The sequence below is a fragment of the Vespula vulgaris genome, chromosome 8 (genome assembly GCF_905475345.1).
Source record: "Vespula vulgaris chromosome 8, iyVesVulg1.1, whole genome shotgun sequence".
NCBI classification, from domain to species: Eukaryota; Metazoa; Arthropoda; class Insecta; order Hymenoptera; family Vespidae; genus Vespula; species Vespula vulgaris.
Window position 1 is genome coordinate 7,038,966 of NC_066593.1, and position 20,467 is coordinate 7,059,432.

Here is a 20,467-nt window from a genome sequence, read left to right on the forward strand (position 1 = left end):
TTACCTCAGACCTATTAGATCTTAACATTGCTGTTTCGATAAGACTAGACACCTACTACTTGGAAAGCATATTCTTTGCTCATCTTTCATATTGACATTCTTTCCATTTATAAGTACAATAGAAATTTTATTTCATTTTGCCTTAATCTTTAAACTTCATTATTTTAATGTTAATAATCTTTCGTTTCTTTCAGGAAGTAAAATAATATGGAAAATACATTGATAATCTGATAGAGTTTGCATTTCTTTTCCTTTTAATTTTATTAAAAAATAAAGTACATATGTGTGTAATTCAAAAACTACAATTAATCGCGAGTATGAATATCATACAAATTTTAAATAAATTTCAGAGAAATCGAATATTTGTTATCGATTAAGATATTGCAGTTTCTTCTTTAATCCAATCTATCACATAAGATAGGCTCGCATAGGCAGTTGGGTATGAAAATCCACACGCTTCGCTCCACGATGCCACACCTATATTAAAGAATATTTTAGATTATTGTTTTTAAATTGTTTATTAATACTTAGTCAATGGTTTATATTCAAATGGAATAAAAAGTCTTAGTTTACCAATTAGTGTGTTGTTTATTATAGCCGGAGCACCGGAATCACCGACACATGGTTTATGATTGTTGGCGATAACGCAAAACATTCGATTAGTTAATTGATATCCGTACGTCGATGTACATTCTTCGTTACTAATTTTTTGTAGATCAGTTTTTTTCAAGTTCTCGGAGAATGGACCAACATTCTGAAAGGAGATATTCAACCGGAAAAAGTATTTTAACTTAGTCGTTTAAAAAATATTCATTATTTTTTATTTCTCTTACCCGTGTTGCTCCCCAACCAACGACCATAATTTCAATATCATTCTTGATTATCTGATCTTTTTCAAATAATTTAATCGGTTGCTTAAATTTATCAAACACTATCTTCTTCTTTAGCTGAAATGTAAAGAATTTTTTTGTAAGACATTTTAGTCAAATAGCTAAGATAGTTGATTGGTCGCTGTTAAAATATCGTTACCTTTACAAGTCCAATGTCGAAATCATTATTTTGATAATTGAAGGCAGGGTGGACAACGATCTTTTCAACATTGTATATTGTACCGTTTTTATAATAATACGTGCTACCCGCTCTAATGTGAAATTCCATAACGTTTATACTGCAAGAAGAGGAATATTCGAATTTATAGGAGAGAACTTGTCAATAGATATAACTATACGAGTATACTATGTCGAATGAGTTCGAACTGGTCTTGCCTGAGAGCACACTGAGCCGATGTTATTATCCACGTATCACTGATAATACTACCGCCGCAAAAATGTACGACATCGTGGCCAAAAATCGTGACATTGTTCTGTAGGGAAACCTGCAAGGAAAGAATAATTTTCTAAATGTCAAATGGCCCGTAAAGTTCGATTGCACGACGTATACTAACTGCAAATGGATATTCTTCTATAACGGCATCCTCTCCTCCGATAATTCTTTGTCCCACTGACTTCAGGCTTATTCTTTTCCGATAATAGTCTATATGACATTCAAATAAGACGGTGATATCAGCGTATCGTTTACAATTATCTTTACATCGAAATATTTCAACTCAATTCTACGTTATAATTCTTTCGTTTTATTTTTATCGTTTTTCTTTTCCCGATTATATCGTCGTAATAATTGAATCTTTAATAAGTATTATCGATTGTTTCTTTAAATTCTGTTGGATTATTTTTATATCTAACGTGTTTAAATATTATTATTTTATTGATGGTTCTAATATTTGGTAACATATTGTACGAATTATATGTGAAATTTTGTTTGTTGTGAAAAAGAAAGGAATTGTTTTATATTGTTTTTATGATTGATTGAATAGATGTATGAAAATATTAGGTATACCTGAACTAAAAATGTCAGACATCACCGAAGAACTAAGAAAGGAAATCAGTACTAACAGCTTGATCATTTTAGTATTGTTTGAAGGAATAATGGCTCTCATCGTACTATATAAAGCTTTTGAAATTCATATATATATATATATACGATTATATTCTTGCGTATATCATAAAATTGCTAATTCTTGTAATAATATGATTGGGACAGTTTAGTCATCGTCACGATGGGAAATTTTTAAATATTCGCACGCAAGATGACTCAAACAGTTATGTAGATAATTTTGAGCTGCATCGTTGTTGCGCCATCAATTCAGAACATCGTGTTTACATTTCAGTCTTCGTCTTTAAGGGAATTAAACTTGGCTGCAGTCGTAGAATTTCTAATATAAATATTCAAGTATTTTCATGTTTTGTAATTAACAATCTTGCTTTGTTAATTTTCATGGAATATATATAAAATCTAATTTTGTTCTAGATTGCGTATACTTTGTCCAATCTGTTTATGCATTTTTTCTCTCTATTTAACGAGTAATTTGCTTGATTAGATGAAATTTATTTTCAAACGAGTGAAAAATATTTTATTTCTCTTTGCGTAACATTTTTGAACGCGTACCTACAGGCAGAATGAAAAGGCATCGTCAGTGACGTAAAAAAATATGTTGATTACTTAATTATAACGGCAGGGTTTTATCTAGGATGTTACTAGCGAGTAATTAGTAAGAATTCTAAATTAAAGTAAAAATGCACTTGTACATAGGTGCACCATATGGCGAAGCTTGAATGATAATGTACATAAGCTCGGAGTAGTCCGAATTTCGTAATAAAAACTGAAGAGAAAACACGTTGTAATTGCAATTACGTATGCAGACTTTTGTTGATTTTATGTGGAAACGAGTACGTAGATTTTCTCTGCCTGACAAAGTAGATACTGTACATATATATGTGCGTACGCAATGATGAAATATTTTTCTTGAAAATGTGACAAAGTTCTTCCGAATTGTTGTTTATTTTTCTTTTATTTCTTTATTTTTTTCTCGCATAATACATATGTAATTTTTCTTATTATCTTCTGCTGTATGATATCGTAGAATAAACAAATTTTTTCTTGCATACGAAACATTTACGAAACGGAGCAAAGCCGAACGTGAGCTTTACAAATTCGTAAGCATATCAGCATGGTTAAGCTGTTTTCCATTCGATCATTAGACTTTTAATATACGCCATTGCCATTGACCTGGCAATTTCTTATCGATATTGACGTTGTTGATGCATGCGCACCAATTAAAAAGCCATTTCGGACGATAAAGTCGATCTGTATTGGTTTTCACGCTCAACGTATAGCCGTGAGCGAGGTTTATTGATCTTTTGATAAATTTTATCGATGCTACGAATTCATAATACTTTCCTAATATTGGAATATCTATGACTTTGTGGAAAAAAATAATAAAAAGATATTCATTCCGTTTTTACGAATAAATCAAGGAAAAGTTCTTTTTTCTTTTTTTTTTTCAATAATAATAGTATCACTAAATTTTCATTACAATATATACTGTCGTTTAGCCGTAGAACTATTATAATTTCTATTTCGACTATATGGTACATTCATTATACGCCGTATCATTAATAATAATAGATGGCTTATTTCATGCGGGTTAGCCCATCTAATATTTACGTTGCACTCGAGTTCTCGCATTTCCGAAATAGTTTATTCAGCTACATAAATTATTACATAGCTTTAACGTTACGCTGATGTATATCCGTCCACGTAAAAACGAAGTAGTTCTTTTAGAAATTATTGTCTAAGCAATAATGTTTGATAGTTAATGTAACCAAGTTCAATTAAGAGAGAGTTTTAATAAGATTTAATGAAAGTAAACGAAAAAGAAAAATTATTCGCGTTTCATTGAAATTAAAGTACAATATTAAAAAAAAAAAAAGAGAGAAAATACAAAAAATATAAAAAAGTATCGCGCGTATGGACGAATATTTTACGGAACATTTATTAAACTCTTTCGTAACGCTTAACGGAATACGTTAGCTAATGGAAGAAGATAGACGAAGGTAGATTTAAAGGCGTATAATTCGATGTGCTATAACGATTAACTATAACTTTCCTGTTGGCTGAAAGTAAAATCGAAAAAGTAGCTATACGGACGACGGAAATGATAAAATCGTAAATTTCTTTAACGGTGCATTCGAATGAACTAAATATTCGTCAGGTGGAGTATATAGCGAAGCATTAACCGCTTCCCTTTTGGCGAACTATCGTAAAATTCATTTCCATATATTCTCATTGGATAATACATAGATACAAGATATATACACGTATACTATGTGCGCATCTAAGCATTAGAGCATGTGTATCGGTATGTAGGAAGTGAGAGTTTAGCTCGTTAAATACGATGTCTTCTAATCCGGTAGAGTCCTATCGTAAGATTAAGACGTTTTGGCTGGAAGCATTATCTACTTCCGTTAACGTTCAACATTAATTCAGCTCAACCCGTTAAACTCAGTACCGTTCTTCGTCTCACTGTCTTCCTTCTCTTATCGTTGATTTCCTCCCAAATTCGCCGTGACGTTAGCCGTTTCGCAAAATTTTCTAATCTCTCCGGTATTGCTTCGGTAATTCTAGCGAATCGAAAATGTAATTAAATACGGTTACTAATTGTTCATATTACGAGAACAATTTACGATAGAAATTAATCGATATTTGAATAATCTGCCATTGGACTATTTTAATTAAACAAGACTTATATAAAATTAAAAGAATTAAATAATTTATTTAGTTGTTAAAAGAATTAAACAACTTATTTTAGAAGTATCTTCTTACTTATTTATATTAATTATATATTAGCAAATTAGTTTAAAAGGAATATTTGAAGATATTTTTAGACGAGATGTATCTTACTTGGAAACACTTCGAGTGAATCAATTCGCGCTATCGATATCGAAGAGTGCTGCCTGTTATCAGTATAGCGATTCGAATCGTACCGAGTTAATTTAACATTCTTAGCGATGTTAAATCAGTGTACGGATTATACTTTAAGAAGAAAAGATGTTATACATTCTTTTCTTCATTTTTTTCGCTTCTTTCTCTGCAGCAGATATAAATTCTAGAATCATAGGAGGAAAGTCTACCACGATAACTGCACATCCATATCAAGTAAATATAATTTATTTTTTCTTTTTACTTTAATACTTGTTTCAAATATTTTTCGAAAGTAAGAATTATTATATATATATAAAAGGAATATTTATTTTAAACATATTTATTAAACAGAAGGCATTTAATTAACAAATTATTATGCGTGAATATTATACTACAATAGCTTGAATATTCTCAAGTACTAGTAGATGTATTTAATTTATTCAAATATCAACAATATTAATTGTTTATTTCATTTAAGGTATCTCTCCTTTATAAAAATAAACTTCTCTGCGGCGGTTCGATAATAAGTAAATTATGGATACTAACCGCTGCACATTGCATTGATAGGTTCGTACAAATTTTATCTCTTTGATTAATTTTATTCATGTTATCATATTTTCCTTTTAATTGTATTTCGTAAATAATATCATTTGTAGTCGCTCAATATTCGAAATGTTGTCGATTTGTTTGGATCTTTAGCAGACACGTAGTCGTTCAAATTTCGAAATTGTTCATTTCGAAGATCAAACAATTCGGAGATGTTGTTCTTTCTTTTTTTTTTTATTTTCCTTTTTCTTTTTAAAGGATAACAGTCAAAGGACTTTCCGTTCGTGTTGGAAGTACTTATTATGCTAAAGATGGTACGCTCATCGAGAATATAGCTCAACTTATTCCGCACAATCTTTATGACGATCATACTCTTGATTATGACGTTGGCTTGATAAAGGTGAGCGGCAGAGAGCGAAGGCTTTTGAAAGTTTTTTTTTTTTTATTATTTTATTACGTTACTTTGCTCTGACCGTTCGTCGAAGTTCTAGCTTAAATTTTATCTTATGCGTTATCCATCATTCTTAGCAAGATGCAAAGAAACGTACCATTTCTACAAAAAAGTTCTTAAATTGTATATTCTTTGTTAGTTAGCTTCAGAACTGAAGTTTAGTTCGACAGTGAATATAGTGAAATTACCTTCGGTGAACTCAAACGTGCCAGGTGGACTCAATGCTGTCATCACGGGATGGGGAAAGACGGTAAGAATTTTTTTTTTCTCTTAGGGGATATATCATTCCGACGAACGCGTACAAATTCCTCACGTGTTGAGTTAGTTTTGGACATTGACGCTCGTCGAGACTGATTACCGGCGATTTGTGCAAATAGCGGGGGTTTGTCGATCGGTCGACATTGTCCGGTTGTCACAACAAACATTCCTCCTGGCTGGTCGAACGTTTGCTGGATTTCGATTGGCAAACTGTGAGTCGTTGGAAAAGGGTTACTTCTCTCGTTGATGCCAGCTTCAAATTTCAATCGTATTTTCCTTCTCTTCGGCAAATCTCGGAACAAAAGCCAGAGGAAATCGAAATTATTCAACAAGGAAAGGGACATAAAAATAACGGCTGTTTAATTCATAAAACGTATATCTTGAAATTTCAGGCAACAACGGATACATCTAACACGTTGCAAGCTCTGACAGTACCCACCGTCGATCAACAAAAATGCATTGAAATCTTTCGTAAGAGCCCGTATCAAATCACGCAACGAATGATATGTGCCGGTTATCTCTCCGGTGATAAGGACGCCTGTCAGGTAAAGTAAATTGTTAAAGTGAGTGACAGAATTTTCCAGACATTTTTTTCAAAATGAATAACTGTTTTTAGATTGAAAAAGTTGCTTTAATATCTATGTGGTAGTAAATGCATAAAAAGAAATTGATACGCTTAAATGAAGTAGGTCAACGATGAAAAAAGAACGATAGTACTTTATTCATTCTTATTCGCAAATTTAGAATTAGAATTAGATATTATTCTATTTAAAAATGTATCCGAATATTTCTATAATCAAATAACAATATGACACAAATGTCATACTCGTAGATCTAGAATTAAATTTTGTTCAGCTTTTATTCGGTTTGTAAAAATATATATGTAATTAAATAACGAAGAATCGCGCGTACGAAAGAAATGGCCAAAGTATCTATCCGATAAATTCTTCAAGCAAAATCTTATTTTCTATTTTGAAAGGAATAAAGAGAAATGTAGTATATTTTAAAATTAGATCAACCAGTGAATATTTTCCATGTCGTATCAAATTTTATTCGCGATGGTTTATACATCAAGAAAATAGAGTTCTCAAATCATAAGATATTCTTGGCTATTTTATTTTTTATCGATCGATTTGATCGAGATATTTCGTTGTTTAGTTTTCACGTATTACTTTAATATAAAATAAGTATAATAATAATTTCTAATCAAGATATTTTTAATAAATTTCTCATTATTATGATCACAGAGAGATTCCGGTGGGCCTCTCGTGTATAATGGCAAACAGATAGGTATCGTATCTTGGGGTCTAAAGTGTGCAACCAAGGGTTATCCTGGAATATATACAAGAACGTCTGCCATACGTGCTTGGATAACAACTATGACGAAGATATAAAAAAATTCATTGTTTTGTTGAATTAAAATCGATAATTTCCAAGTGCTAATTAAGTGAAATGCTATCTTGGAAAATGAGACGTTTATTTTCTAGTATCTTGAAATTTTCTTTTGATAAATTTTTTATCCTACTGCTGAAGTAAAAAACAAAAACTATAATTGCAGTTTTAAGTGTGCCTCTTATCATTAGTGGACTCTTTCGTAGAATGAACTTCAAATTAACAATGATTCGTAGTCGTTATACGGTAGGTACGAGGATGATTACATAATACATCCCCGATATCGTCGAAGCGTATCGAGAAATATCGGAGCCTGGCTTGCAGGCAGTTTAAATGGCTTTCGAGGAAACAATGAAAGTCGATTATCCTAAGAACGGATTTCCGGTTGGCATTCTTTCATCGAGAGAATGACATTACGTCGTCGACAATCGTTGAAATTCATTCGCGTTATTTGCCAGAACGAAACTAACAACGGTGTCGATGATGAATTCCTCGACTATAGTTTGGTAGTCGATAATTGTTCGCGTTTTTCGAATTGGTTCTGTAAAAGCAAATGTTTCAATCTTGAACTTAAAAAAAGAGGAATTAAATATGTGCATATATTATATAATGAATATATTCAATGATGCATCGAGGGTTATGATATTATTATATAAAAATAATATTTGTTGAAGACATCGATGATCAGTAAACATGTCGAGCTTTTACATTTATAAAATTCTAAATGCGAAGTGTGATCTTTCCTACGATCGTCTTAAAAATATTATATATGGGTAAATCAGATATGTACGTATATCGATGACGTCGAATACGTGCTTTCATTCTTTGAATCAAATCGGGTTATCTTTACATAATAAAAGTATAGGGTTTCAACGTGTGCGCCCTTTAAGCAGGGACTCTCTAGCATCGAAATTTCGAGCGGGGAAAAGTACTCACGAAATGGCAGTAAAATTTTCGAAGAAAAAAATCCGTTCGACCTTAAACGCTTATCCTTGTCGTCATTCGGAATTATTAATTCTCGAGCTGACGCGAACGTGCTCTGAATTTTGTCGCGGTGTGACCTTGCATAAACGGTTTTCTAAGTTCGCACAGATGGCTGACTCGTAAAGGGCAGCACGAAATGGCCATGCTTACCTTCGGTCCTAGAATGCTGGCACATAAAGAGCATTGCTATTGTACGTGATACGGTGATCGTCGTCTTCTTCCGAGGGTAATACACGGAAGGAAAGGCTAAGGTTCAACCACCTTCTCTGTTCTTGCTTTGGCTCACCTTGCGCCCTTCGAGTCGTTAAGAATCATACCGACCGTGGCATACTAATACAATGCGCATTATGGTTGGTAAGCAATCGATATTACCTGGATATCTAGCCAGTTTCCTACTAGTTCAGCAGCTTGCATGCACTACTTCCGTATATCCACTCTCACTGAGATAACAATGAGATATAACACGAGCACGGAAGCGTTTTGTTAGACTTTACGCTGTCCTCGCATCTAGGCGAGCACACGTGCACCGATTTCTAATTTTACCTTCACCTTTCCTCTTGTATAGCCCCACGATATTTCTCACCGAGAAGGAAGTTCCTAGATGTTAAATACCTTGGAACTTCGGCGGTCTATGGGAATATACGTATAATTACGTTATTGGATTTCTCAGATATTTGTACGATAGAGTTGCTGAGCACTCCACGTACGAGATTGGTATCATCGTTCGCGATGTCATTAGATGTCTCTAAGTAGAACAGCGCATGGTTGTTATTCGAGAATAAACTTTTTTTTAACTATCGTATAAATCGATTATCGACTATCATTAGGTATTCTGATACAAAGGTTGCGAGAAGACCGATTCATCGTTCAAAATTGATACAGACGTCTATTAACCTAGATTCCTAAATATCGAAATAAAAGAGAATCAAGCCGAACGACCGACAGGTAGTTCTTTCCTGGCTTTTGTCTCGACTCGTCTCTCATCATGCGTACTCGACTCTTCCTATCGTTTTTTTTTCTCTTCGCACAGCTGGTTCTCTCTCAGGATTTTAATTGGGATTGTACGTATCGTTACTTTACATTCTTTTTCTTTTATTCTTTGAACGTCTTCGAAACGATCACGTAATGGACAAATGTCGTTACTTTGTTCGTCGAAACGAGATTGGAAGTCGAGCGATTCGTTGGTAATAGACGACCATTGCTCGGCAACAATTCCTGGCGAAATATTGATCTGGATAATTCGGCATTTTAGACGACGAGGGTCGCATTGTTGGTGGCCAACAGACCAGCATTCATCAGCACCCCTACCAAGTGAGTGTTTCGGACAATTATTAACTAGTTAAGCGACGATCGTCGAATCGAAGTCCTCGGGGCGTAACCAGCGAGACAAATATTGTACCTATGTTACTATGTAGTTTCTCTAAACCGGATTAGAAACGTGAATATACGTTATATATTACGTTTCGTTGATTTATTGTATCCGATATATCTACACAGATCAATTGAATTATCATACTTGATTTATACGAAGATTTTTTAAATAATTCTTTTAGATTTGATCTTAGTTACAAGTAATTTAGTTAAAAGTAAAGTAATTTTAGTAAAAAGTATTTTGTTATTTTAGTTAAACAGTTTCGGTTGAATAACCAATGAAATTTGTAGTTCGAAGAAGAGTTTTATGTTGACATATAATCGATTTTTGCTATGAGTATATTTATAAATTAGCATAATCAAATAGAATGAATAGAATGATATACTTATATGATCGAATACATAGGTTTCTGTTCGATTTAATACTCGTCACATCTGCGGTGGTGCTATCATTAGTAAGGAATGGATTATCACTGCAGCTCACTGCGTAAAAGAGTGCGTAGAACGTTTTATTTTTGAGAATAAATTATATGTACAAATTTGTATTCTAACTTATATCTTTTCTTGTAGCACATTTGTAAGATACGTCTCGATAAAGGCAGGAATATCGGATTTAAGAATGAGAGGTATAATGATCCGTGCTAAGGAAATTATTATTCATGAGAATTACAATCATCAGACTTCGGATTATGATATCGCATTGATTCGAGTAAGTACTAATCCTATAAAATCTATTTCTACGAGGTTCATGATAATTTTTAATTGAAGCTTTCCTTTTATGAAAAATCTTCAAATATCCTTTCCTTCGAAATAAAAGCTATTAATCGAAATGAGGGTAATATTATTTACCATTAACATTGTCCAAAGATTTAAATCGATTCTTCAAATATTATATTTAATACTTAAAAATGATTCTTTTTTGATCTTTATTTCGTTTATGTGATATGAACATTTGATTTAATTATATTCTAATATAATTACAATTATAGTTAGAGAAGTCATTTCATTTTGGACAAAATATGAGACCCATCTCTTTAGCGAAAACTACGGATCAGTATACGACAGGTTCTAAGGCTGTTGTGACAGGTTGGGGCGTCTTAAGAAAGAACGGGGTGTTGTCCGATAAATTACGCGAAGTAAGAGTGCCGGTTCTCTCGAATAGAAATTGTTCATACTTGTATATGGGTCGTGAGATCACGTCAAGAATGCTGTGCGCTGGTTATTTAAATGTTGGTGGGAGAGATGCTTGTCAGGTAAACCACAATTGATTTCGATTCATCCAACAAGTATACAAGTTTATTAATCATTTATTTTTCCTTGTACATTATTTGATACAATTTTAATGCACTTCTGTAAATTATTTTCGTTTTTTATATATTATAATGTTTCTTGATGTATTTTCATAATAATTTTAATACTGATGTAACTTATTTACGAAAGAAACGAAAATAAGCGATTGCTTTTTAATTGCTTCTTTTAGGGTGATAGCGGAGGACCATTAGTACAACACGGAAAACTAATTGGCCTTGTATCTTGGGGTTATGGATGTGCAGAACCAGCATATCCTGGGGTTTATACGCGAGTAGCAGCTCTTAGATCTTGGATAACTGAACATGCTGGTGTATGAGAAGTAAAATAAGCAATTTTTAACAATAATGTTTCGGAACGTAAGAAAAGTAGTTTTGTATATTTTTATTACTATATAAATATCCAATGATTACAATATTTTAGGTAGACATTGTTCTCGAATATAGATGGCTGCGCGATCATTTCTGATATATACTTTCTAATTTCCTAAATTTTTCTAATTTTCTAAATTAATAGTTTAGTAGTGGATACCCGAATTCGATGCAATCCACTCAAGGTAATTACTGATACGGGTATAGACACCCGGATGTAGCATAGTTTCACATCCTAATCCATAGGATAGAATCCCAATCAGCATCTGGTCTACCATGAGAGGTGCTCCTAGATCTCCCTACAAACATACGTGAGACGATTTCGGTAAATGATCAAGATCGTGTTCAGATTAATTCTCCTTGCTCGTCCATTGTTTGCAAATAACTCGAACGTCGCTCTTCAATTTTGGCCATAACTCTTGAGTAAATACTTGCAACGAGATCGAATCGATTTCAACGTTTACACTGACGTTCTCGTATTGACTTGGTATTATTGTTTAACAATAATAGAAAGATCAATAAAACGTGACGTTCGGTAGAATCGACATTGGAATTCCTTATCGCATATAGAGATAGAAAGAGAGAGAGGGAGAGAGAGAGGAAGAGAGAAGATTCACGAATGTATTCGTAAAATTTGAAGCGAAGAGAATGAATGCGAGTCTGTTGAGGCATTTGGGTGACGATTTTATTAAGAAAAGAAGTTTCGGCATTTTATCGGCAGACCGGCACCATTATATTCTTTCAATAATATTCAATTTCGATTCCGTAGTTCGTATTCTGTATTCAAGAAGGTTCTCTTAAGCATTCCCAAAGCTCTTCTCGTCGAAGAGTACTTTTCAAGAGGACGCTGGAGTATCGTTAGAGGTTCAACCTGCATGAATCGAGCACAAAGAGTCCATTTACGGATATATCGCCGAGATACTTTCGAAATTAACGTTATCACCGCGCCATTTCAAATGCCGGGGCTTTCGAATACAGAGGACTCGAAGAGGTCTCTCCACGACGATGCGAGTGGTGCTTGCGCGTGCTTTCGTTTAAATCCTTTGAAAACGTGTCGATCGAATAAAAACCGATTTTCATGGAATAAAAAGCGCGAGTCTCCCGGATAGACGTGCGACGCCTTTCATTTTTATCATAGCTATGCGTTGAAGTGCGATCACGGAGATGCGATATAGGAAGTGCTTTTTATTATTTTTTTATTCTCTTTTTTTTTTATTATCATTATTATTTCTATTTTTTATGATCAACAAATAGTGGCAAAGTAGTCGATAATAAATTTTTCGCGCCCCTTTTATCGGATTTCATCGTGATTTTATATTTGATTACATTTTTCCACGGTAGTTTTTTTTTTTTTTCAAGTGCTTCAATAAAATCACCGTCGCTCGTGTTAACTTGTAAAATAGTAATTAAATTGCGAGTTTCTAGCGGGAATTCGCGGTGGTGCGTTAGGAACAATCGTATAAATCGTTTGCCGCTGACAAATGACAGTAGTTATCTAATACGTCACTGTAACAATCACAGAGAACAAAATCGTTGTATGTATTAGTTGATTCTGTAGTACATCGATCATGACCGAGAGATACGTGCATCCATTTTTGTGAGACATATTCAAGATAAAATGATAGCATCTAGAGGAAATTACTTTTATCTGAGACTAGTCATTGCTTCATTTTTTGATCGAACGGGTACTTTTCTATCTTTGATTTTTTTATCTATTTAGAAATAATACCTACTTATCGCGGTATATATAAGTACTTGAGATATGTCTCTAGTAGATACAATGTTACATTTACCATAACATTTATAATCAGATAAGATATTCTGTCATAATTACTTTTCTGTTTAAATACGATCAAAAATAAAATAATATCAATGATGTGTAAGGCTTTTGAATATTTAGACAAAAATTATTAACCTCGATTTTATTCAAGCAATAAAGTGTAAAGCGTTGAAAAGGCTTTCTTATCAGACGAAGATAAAGAGAAAGAAAAAATGAGAAAGAAGAAAAGCAAAAGGCGTGCTTTCCATAGTAAGGTCTCCCATTGTTCCTTAACCTCTGCCTCTGACACCCGAACGTGCTTCGTAACGGAAAGTATATAGATATACATACATAAGTACTTATGTACGTGCCTTAGCTTATACATATGTATTATACGCCGTGATCATACATGCGTTTATCGTTCAGACATTTGGATGAGGTGAGAAAACTTTTTGAAAGTGTTTACTTATGGGTGCTTCGCGATCATCAATTATTTCCATTTTTTTTTAATCTCTTTTAATCATCTACATTTTTAAATAAATTTCCTTACCTGACACGTTTCCACTCCTTTAGTCATGTTACCAGCACAAAGCATTTTCTCGGAGAGTGGTTTGTAGCTTGGCATCAGGGATGCGCATCTCTTCTGATTTACGGTCATCACACTTATTACCGATAACTCAGGTTCAATAGATATTTTCTGAAACTGAGAATCAATCCACTGTGTACTTGGATATTAAACATAGAATCCAAAGTTTTAGGACTGATAGCTAGATTCATCGAATTTTAATTATATTTGTCATGTAAATGATTGATTAATAATCGTTATTTAGATAATATGAAAAGTTTTACATACCGATTTTCGTTGCCAGCCAGTAACGAAAGATATGGTATTATCTTTAATGATGTCCGTATTTTCTGGCAAACCAATCGGTTGCAATTTTTGCCCAAACATTACTGGCATTTTCAACTAAATAGGAGATTTAGCTCAAGTATACTTTTTTTTTTATTAACATCAAGAAAATTATCGGTTAAAATGTTTTTGTATTGATAATACAAACCCTTATCAATGCTATGTCGTTGATATTAACATATTTGTCAAATTTATTGTGGATAACGATGTTACTCACATCCAAATTATCTCCCTTGCTTACTAAAGATTCAGAACGAACGCGTATCTTAACATCGGATGTCTTCGAGCTAAGAATAATTTAGAATTATGTGATACGAGATTTTTCTATTAAAATTGAATTAATTAGGAACTTTAGACATATTTTTCTGGGAGTATTAAATTGAATAAATAATAATATTCATTAGTGAAAAATGTAATATATGAGAGAAGCATATGTATATACTTGAATACGCAGGATGCTGCGGTTAAAATCCAGGATTCGTATATCAATGCACCACTGCATATGTGCTTTCCGAATTTTTGAATAGACACCTAAAAGAGGAAACAATACTTTCTAATTAATTAAAGAAAAATACAAATGATACAAATTTAATTTTAGTTTTAATTATTTATCATGCTTAATAAAATATATTTAATGTCCTGTTTTCGTATTTTTTTTAAATAAGAATTACTTTACCTTTAAAGGTTTACTATCTTTAAAGCTAAGAAAAGAACCAAAATTATTTAATAACGATAACATGTAAATAAGTATTCTCTCTCTTCTTCTCTCTTTCTCTTCCTTTCTTTCTCATTATAGATTATATAGGTGTAGGTTATTTTACTCACGTTATCGAGAGTGGTTTGCACGATATAAATCGGTAAAAAATTATTTCATAGACTTACGTGATAGGGGTACTCTTTGATAGACACCTTTTTGGCCTCTCTAAGAACGAAAACTATATATACATAGACACGCCTCGATATACATAATTATATTTTGTAGAAATATTTTTTTGAAATAGTCAGTATTGATTTGGGAAAAAGAGAAGAAAAAATAACACTTACTCTCAATAAAGATAGCACAAATCAAGAGAATATTCTTTAACGCCATTTTGTTGATGATCGATCACACCTCGATGACAGTATACGTAGAAATATCTCGTGTCTCTTTAACGGAACTGGATATAACATCGTAGATAAAATTTATTTCGGGCATTATCGATTCTTAAGAATAACGAAAAACGTTTTACGTGTAAATCAGAAAGATTGTCGTTATTTCGATCTCCTCTTGTAACTTTTTCGACATTTTAACATCGAAATAATGTCTATAGATAAAATTTGATTTTTCTTATGTTATTTTATTTCATAGCTTCATAAACAAGTCAAACGTTCGAAGAGATATCGTATCATCTCGAAATGTAGCGATAATATATCGTAATAATCAATAGATTAGGTATATACTACGTATAGTCGTCGTCGACAAAGTATAATTATGACGAGACTTTATACATTTTATTATAGTTGAGATTATGGTATCAATAGTAGTTCATAGTTATTAATTAACAATGGCATTACAATTTTATTGTTACGTTAAACTATTATCATAATTTATTTGTCCTAAGACAATGAAATTTTTTACGTTTAAATGTGCGAGTCTTGTAATATCGAATTTAACGTATATAATATATTTCCATAATCTATGTTAAATTTGTTTACGTTAAATTTTTTTTTCATTAAAGTTTTTGTGATATTTGCATAGAGTCAATAGATTCAATTACACTTTTTCATTTAAATCATATTAAACACCACTCATTTTCAAAATCCAGGAGCGTAAAGATGCAATGTTAGTATATACACCGGGATAATTTGGTTGGGCACATCCATGTCCCCATGAAACGATTCCATAAAGTGTACCATTTGCTGAAAGTGGTCCTCCGGAATCACCATGACAGGCATCCCTACCACCTTTCTCCATACCAGCACAAATCATATGTTCAGTTATATTAGCAATGTCTCTGTAAGCTGCTTGACAGTTTTCTCTGCTAATAATGGGCACATTTACTCCTTGCAAAGAGTATGGATCATCGCCTGATTCCTGTAATTATCGAATTATTCAGCTCTACATAGAAGAAATCAAGAATGAAAAAGTCGTGATATGTTATTTGTACAAAATATTTTAGTAAAGTCGAAGATTTATTGTATACCTTTAATTTTCCCCATCCAGTGACATTCATAAAACCATATGTTGGTTCTGAGAAAGTAAGTTTTATCGGCTTTACTTCGTTATTCAAATATATGTTTTCTTGGACCTAAAATCAAACACACGGAAAATATAATAAGTCTATTACTTAAAATTACATCTACGATACAATTTTCATGTTTCATTCATACATACTTCAATAAGACTGACGTCGTAATCTAAAGTTGCAGGATCGAACATTGGATGGGATATAACTTTGTTGACCCCATATCTTATACCGCTTTTCGTAGCATTACTACCCACCGATACTAAATAAAAATACTGTGGAAACCTGAGATTAATATAATAGTATTAATATACTTGAAATTTAATTTCATTTCATTTCTAAAATATAAAAAAATTACCTCATACAATGAGCAGCGGTTATAACCCATTTTTCGCTAATTACAGAAGCACCACAGAGGTGTTCATATTGAAATAATAAACTCGCTTGATGAGGATGATCCAGAATGTCAACTGATTTTCCACCTACGATACGATGGTCCAGAAGCGGCAGATGCTTCAAATAAAAGCCTACAATGTTATTGATTTAATTAAAAAATTGAAAATACATATATTTTTAATAGTTATTTAAAAGATATAATTCGTACAAAGTTATCATGTTTTGGATGAATCAATTTTATAATATTTGATAATTCTTTTTCATTTTATTAATTTTGTTATAAAACTCACCGAAACATCCCGTAAAGAGGGCTGCGAAAATAATAAGGAAATTCCGCGACATTTTGCAAGAATCAAATCAGTCGTTGCATTGAAGCTTTTATACGATCAACACCAACAATCAATGAAGTTGAATCTTATCTTATATACAATGGTTTGTTGACCTTCCACTTAACAGTTTTCATTTTTACGCGGAGTAATAACAATTAACGTTGCAAAAAAATTTTCTAAAAAGAAAAAAGAAACGCTACGATTATAATCTTCGATAGTGATTCGTATTTTTACTCATTCAACTTCCTATACGGATCTTCCATGTTATCTTATCTTTTAATTATATCGTCATGTTTCTCAAAAATGAGACTTTTTTTTCGAAAACTTCAATAATGTTTGTTATTGTTTCTTATTCCTTTTTTTATTCAAGTAAATCGAGCACTAAATAAATTAATTTTGTTTATTGTAATTAATCAATTCATATCTATCGATTCATATCGAGTCGATTTCTTTCAATTTAAAGTTTTTCTATCCAATATCGTTTCATTATCATGATTACTTGTACGCCGTATTTGTCGGATAGTTACAACCAGATAAAGTTATGTCAGGGTAGTTTATATCAAGCAAGCAACCGAGCTCATGACCATGGTTTGGCCATTAACATATAAATCAAATCTTCGGGACGACAGGCTGTTTCCCGCTTTCCTTGTTTTCTTCTCTTCTCTTCCTCTCTCATCCAGACACTCGACTCTCCTCGTCCTTCTCAAAATTCTCTTCCTGTTACCGTGTAGGATACGTGTCCTTGGCAGCTGTCTTTGACTCGTACTTGAGAATATCGTCGTTCAGTGTCAATGGAGGCGTGAAATTCATTTAAAGAGGAATACCGTGGCTCTGTGAAAATGATTTGAATTATGATCTTTTTGCTTTATGCGGTGTAATTTTGAAGAGAAAATAATAAAAAAGAAAATACTTTGAATTAAGCAATATTTAATATGATTGAATCTAAAGTTTCAATTTTTCAAGATCATTCAAATTTAGTTTTAATTGGAATAATAATTTATATTTTAAAAAAGGACGGATAATCATTGGGAGATAAAATGATAAGAATTTGTTGACGTTAGAGATCTCTCTTCAGGGATTTCATTGGATAGTGAGAAAGAGAAACGGTTTTATTTCTTATTTCTCGACAGGAAGACGTTTCGAAATTTCTGGAGCAATGAAAAAGAAAGTCTGATCGGTGAAGACGCTGCTGATGCAATTTGAACGGAAGGAAGTGAAGATCCTTGCCGGAGTTTGGCTGGGACGGTGTAACTTCTGTGAACGGGAACGGTCTTGGGTGCCATAAGTCTGTCGTGAAAGGACTAACGAGTTCTATCCTAGGAGGATTCTCCGACTGGACATTCGAGCGACCACCTTGCATCCTTCCTGCATCCCTTCTATTCGTTTCTTTTTCTCTCTTTCTCTCTCTTTCTCTTCCGGTTACACAAAGGATTTCAAGAGTGATTACTGCACACCGGGGACACACGTTATCTAGCGTATGCAATTTTTATTCCATCTTTCTTTTTTCTATAATTTATTGGAAAAAGAGATTTCACAAAATTATATTGATAACGTTAGAGAAATTTCTTGGGACGTTTTCAACTTTTATTTATATTTATTTATTTTCCTTTTTCACGGAATACATTTCTCCTCCATTTTCGTTATATATCACGATGCTATTTTACATGTATATACGTATATAATATTTCTAAAGTATTGTTCATTTCATACTTTTTCGATCAACTTATCAAGTGAAATATATCCTTCATAATTATTTTATTTCTTTTGCCGGTATATATCCTTTTCATTAAACGTTCCCTAAAGATTTCGATCTTAATAAAATCTAACAATACGCTTTGCTTCGTCCCTTTCTTGCATCCTTCACCCTTTCGATTCTCTTTCTGTGATCTCAAATGTCCGCATCGCAGTAAAACGAAACACAAGTACATCGGTAGATTCTACAGGAAAACGACGAAGGGGTTGGACTGGTGTCGGGGGTCATGAATATTACATATTCGGCCGGTATTAATATTTTATCTCGGGCATTGTCCGTTGATGAGACGCAATGGGCCTCCAGAGTTCACGTTGGCTCTGAAGAGAAAAAGCTAGAAAGAGAGAGAGAAAGAGAGAGACATAGAGAGAGAGAGAGAGAGGGAGAGAGAGAGGGAGAGAGAGAGAGAGAGGGAGAGAGAAAGGGAGACGAAAACGTGAGAGAGAAGAATTAAAAAGAACCAGTGAAAGGTTTAAATTCGTGAGCATCTAACATTTTACTGAGAAAAGGGAATAAGGGCATTGTGAAAGATTCAAAGTTCCGTAATTAAACTGCGTACTCATTGTTTTTGTTGTATTATACAAGATGATGAATTAGAAATATATTAACAGAGGGTAAAGGGAGAGAAAAATATAGAAAGAAAGAGAGTGAGTTAAATTTTATAGAAATTATAATGTCAATGTTTTGTAACTACGCAACTAGCAATGTTCAAAAAATGAAGAAGAACATTTTTTTACTCTGTCATGGACTGCGTTATTTTTTAATGGATACTAGTTTTTTCAAGATGACGTCTTCTCTCTCTCTCTCTCTCTCTCTCTCACCGTGCGTCTATTCTTAAAGTTATTTCGTAAATTCTTTTCCTCTTTTTCTGTACGACTTCATTGCGAGCACATTTAACATCGAGAAGCCAAAATCACTCGGAAGAATAGATATGGTGTTCGTTTCGTTACATGAATTTCATCCTTCGTGGAAAATTGCCAGCTTAAATTTACAATGAGATGAATAACAAGCGATCTCTTCCGGCGAACGCATTCAGTTTTCATTATCCATTGAGATATTTCGAAATATTCGCAATGCGTTCGAGTTTCAAAATCTATCGAAATGATTTATACTTCAGAGAGGTATAAGCATCTAATTGTTATCATGGTAATTGATATGAATACGATCTTATAGTATTAATTCGAAAATCGACTAAAGCAAAAATTAAGGCAATCGTAATCCAATTTACCAGTAACTATCGTGAAGGCTTTCATAAAATAATTATTTCTCCTTCAATAGACATTTTTTTTCGGAAGGATCGTTCCTATCTATTAGCAATACATATATTGATTGTCGATAATAAAAGTACACGATAACGATCGCGTCGAAAGGAACGAAGGTATATCGTAAAAAAAAAGAAAGAGCTGAAAAAATAAAAAAGAGGAAGAATTCATCTTCTTTTTTTCTTTTTCCAAGAGAAGCATCGATGATAAAATCCCAACGTGCGCGAGCGTTAACGTGGAATGTCACGTAACGCAAAGAACTCGTGTCAACGTCGTTACAAGGTAACATCGAGGATTTGCAAGAGTTAACGGACCTCTGTTATGTCGTCGAAAT

General features: G+C 32.9%; 3 protein-coding genes across 3 annotated transcripts; 1 reads left to right on the plus strand and 2 right to left on the minus strand.

Moving 5' to 3' along the window:
- Positions 1-237: 237 nt before the first annotated feature.
- On the minus strand, positions 238-1,985 carry LOC127065744 (trypsin-7-like). The gene is made up of 7 exons (XM_050998536.1): positions 1,897-1,985; positions 1,445-1,533; positions 1,266-1,375; positions 1,030-1,168; positions 834-947; positions 574-754; positions 238-477 (listed from the first exon to the last, which is right to left on the minus strand). Exons 1-7 carry the CDS (start codon positions 1,961-1,963, stop codon positions 374-376), a joined length of 804 nt encoding a protein of 267 aa, XP_050854493.1. The 5' UTR covers positions 1,964-1,985; the 3' UTR covers positions 238-373.
- Positions 1,986-4,893: 2,908 nt separating this feature from the next.
- Positions 4,894-15,305, plus strand: LOC127065803 (serine protease hepsin-like). The gene is made up of 12 exons (XM_050998659.1): positions 4,894-5,055; positions 5,300-5,388; positions 5,626-5,767; positions 5,958-6,068; positions 6,469-6,621; positions 7,324-7,467; positions 9,402-9,513; positions 9,705-9,763; positions 10,230-10,318; positions 10,394-10,532; positions 10,813-11,076; positions 11,304-15,305. Exons 1-12 carry the CDS (start codon positions 4,948-4,950, stop codon positions 11,448-11,450), a joined length of 1,557 nt encoding a protein of 518 aa, XP_050854616.1. The 5' UTR covers positions 4,894-4,947; the 3' UTR covers positions 11,451-15,305.
- On the minus strand, positions 11,492-17,236 carry LOC127065804 (serine protease 53-like). Its single transcript, XM_050998660.1, is given in 11 exon segments — positions 11,492-11,801; positions 13,812-13,964; positions 14,115-14,228; positions 14,320-14,458; positions 14,614-14,702; positions 15,054-15,126; positions 15,929-16,245; positions 16,355-16,459; positions 16,546-16,681; positions 16,755-16,923; positions 17,083-17,236. Coding segments are annotated over 11 exon segments (1,500 nt in total). The 5' UTR covers positions 17,135-17,236; the 3' UTR covers positions 11,492-11,648.
- Positions 17,237-20,467: the final 3,231 nt, after the last annotated feature.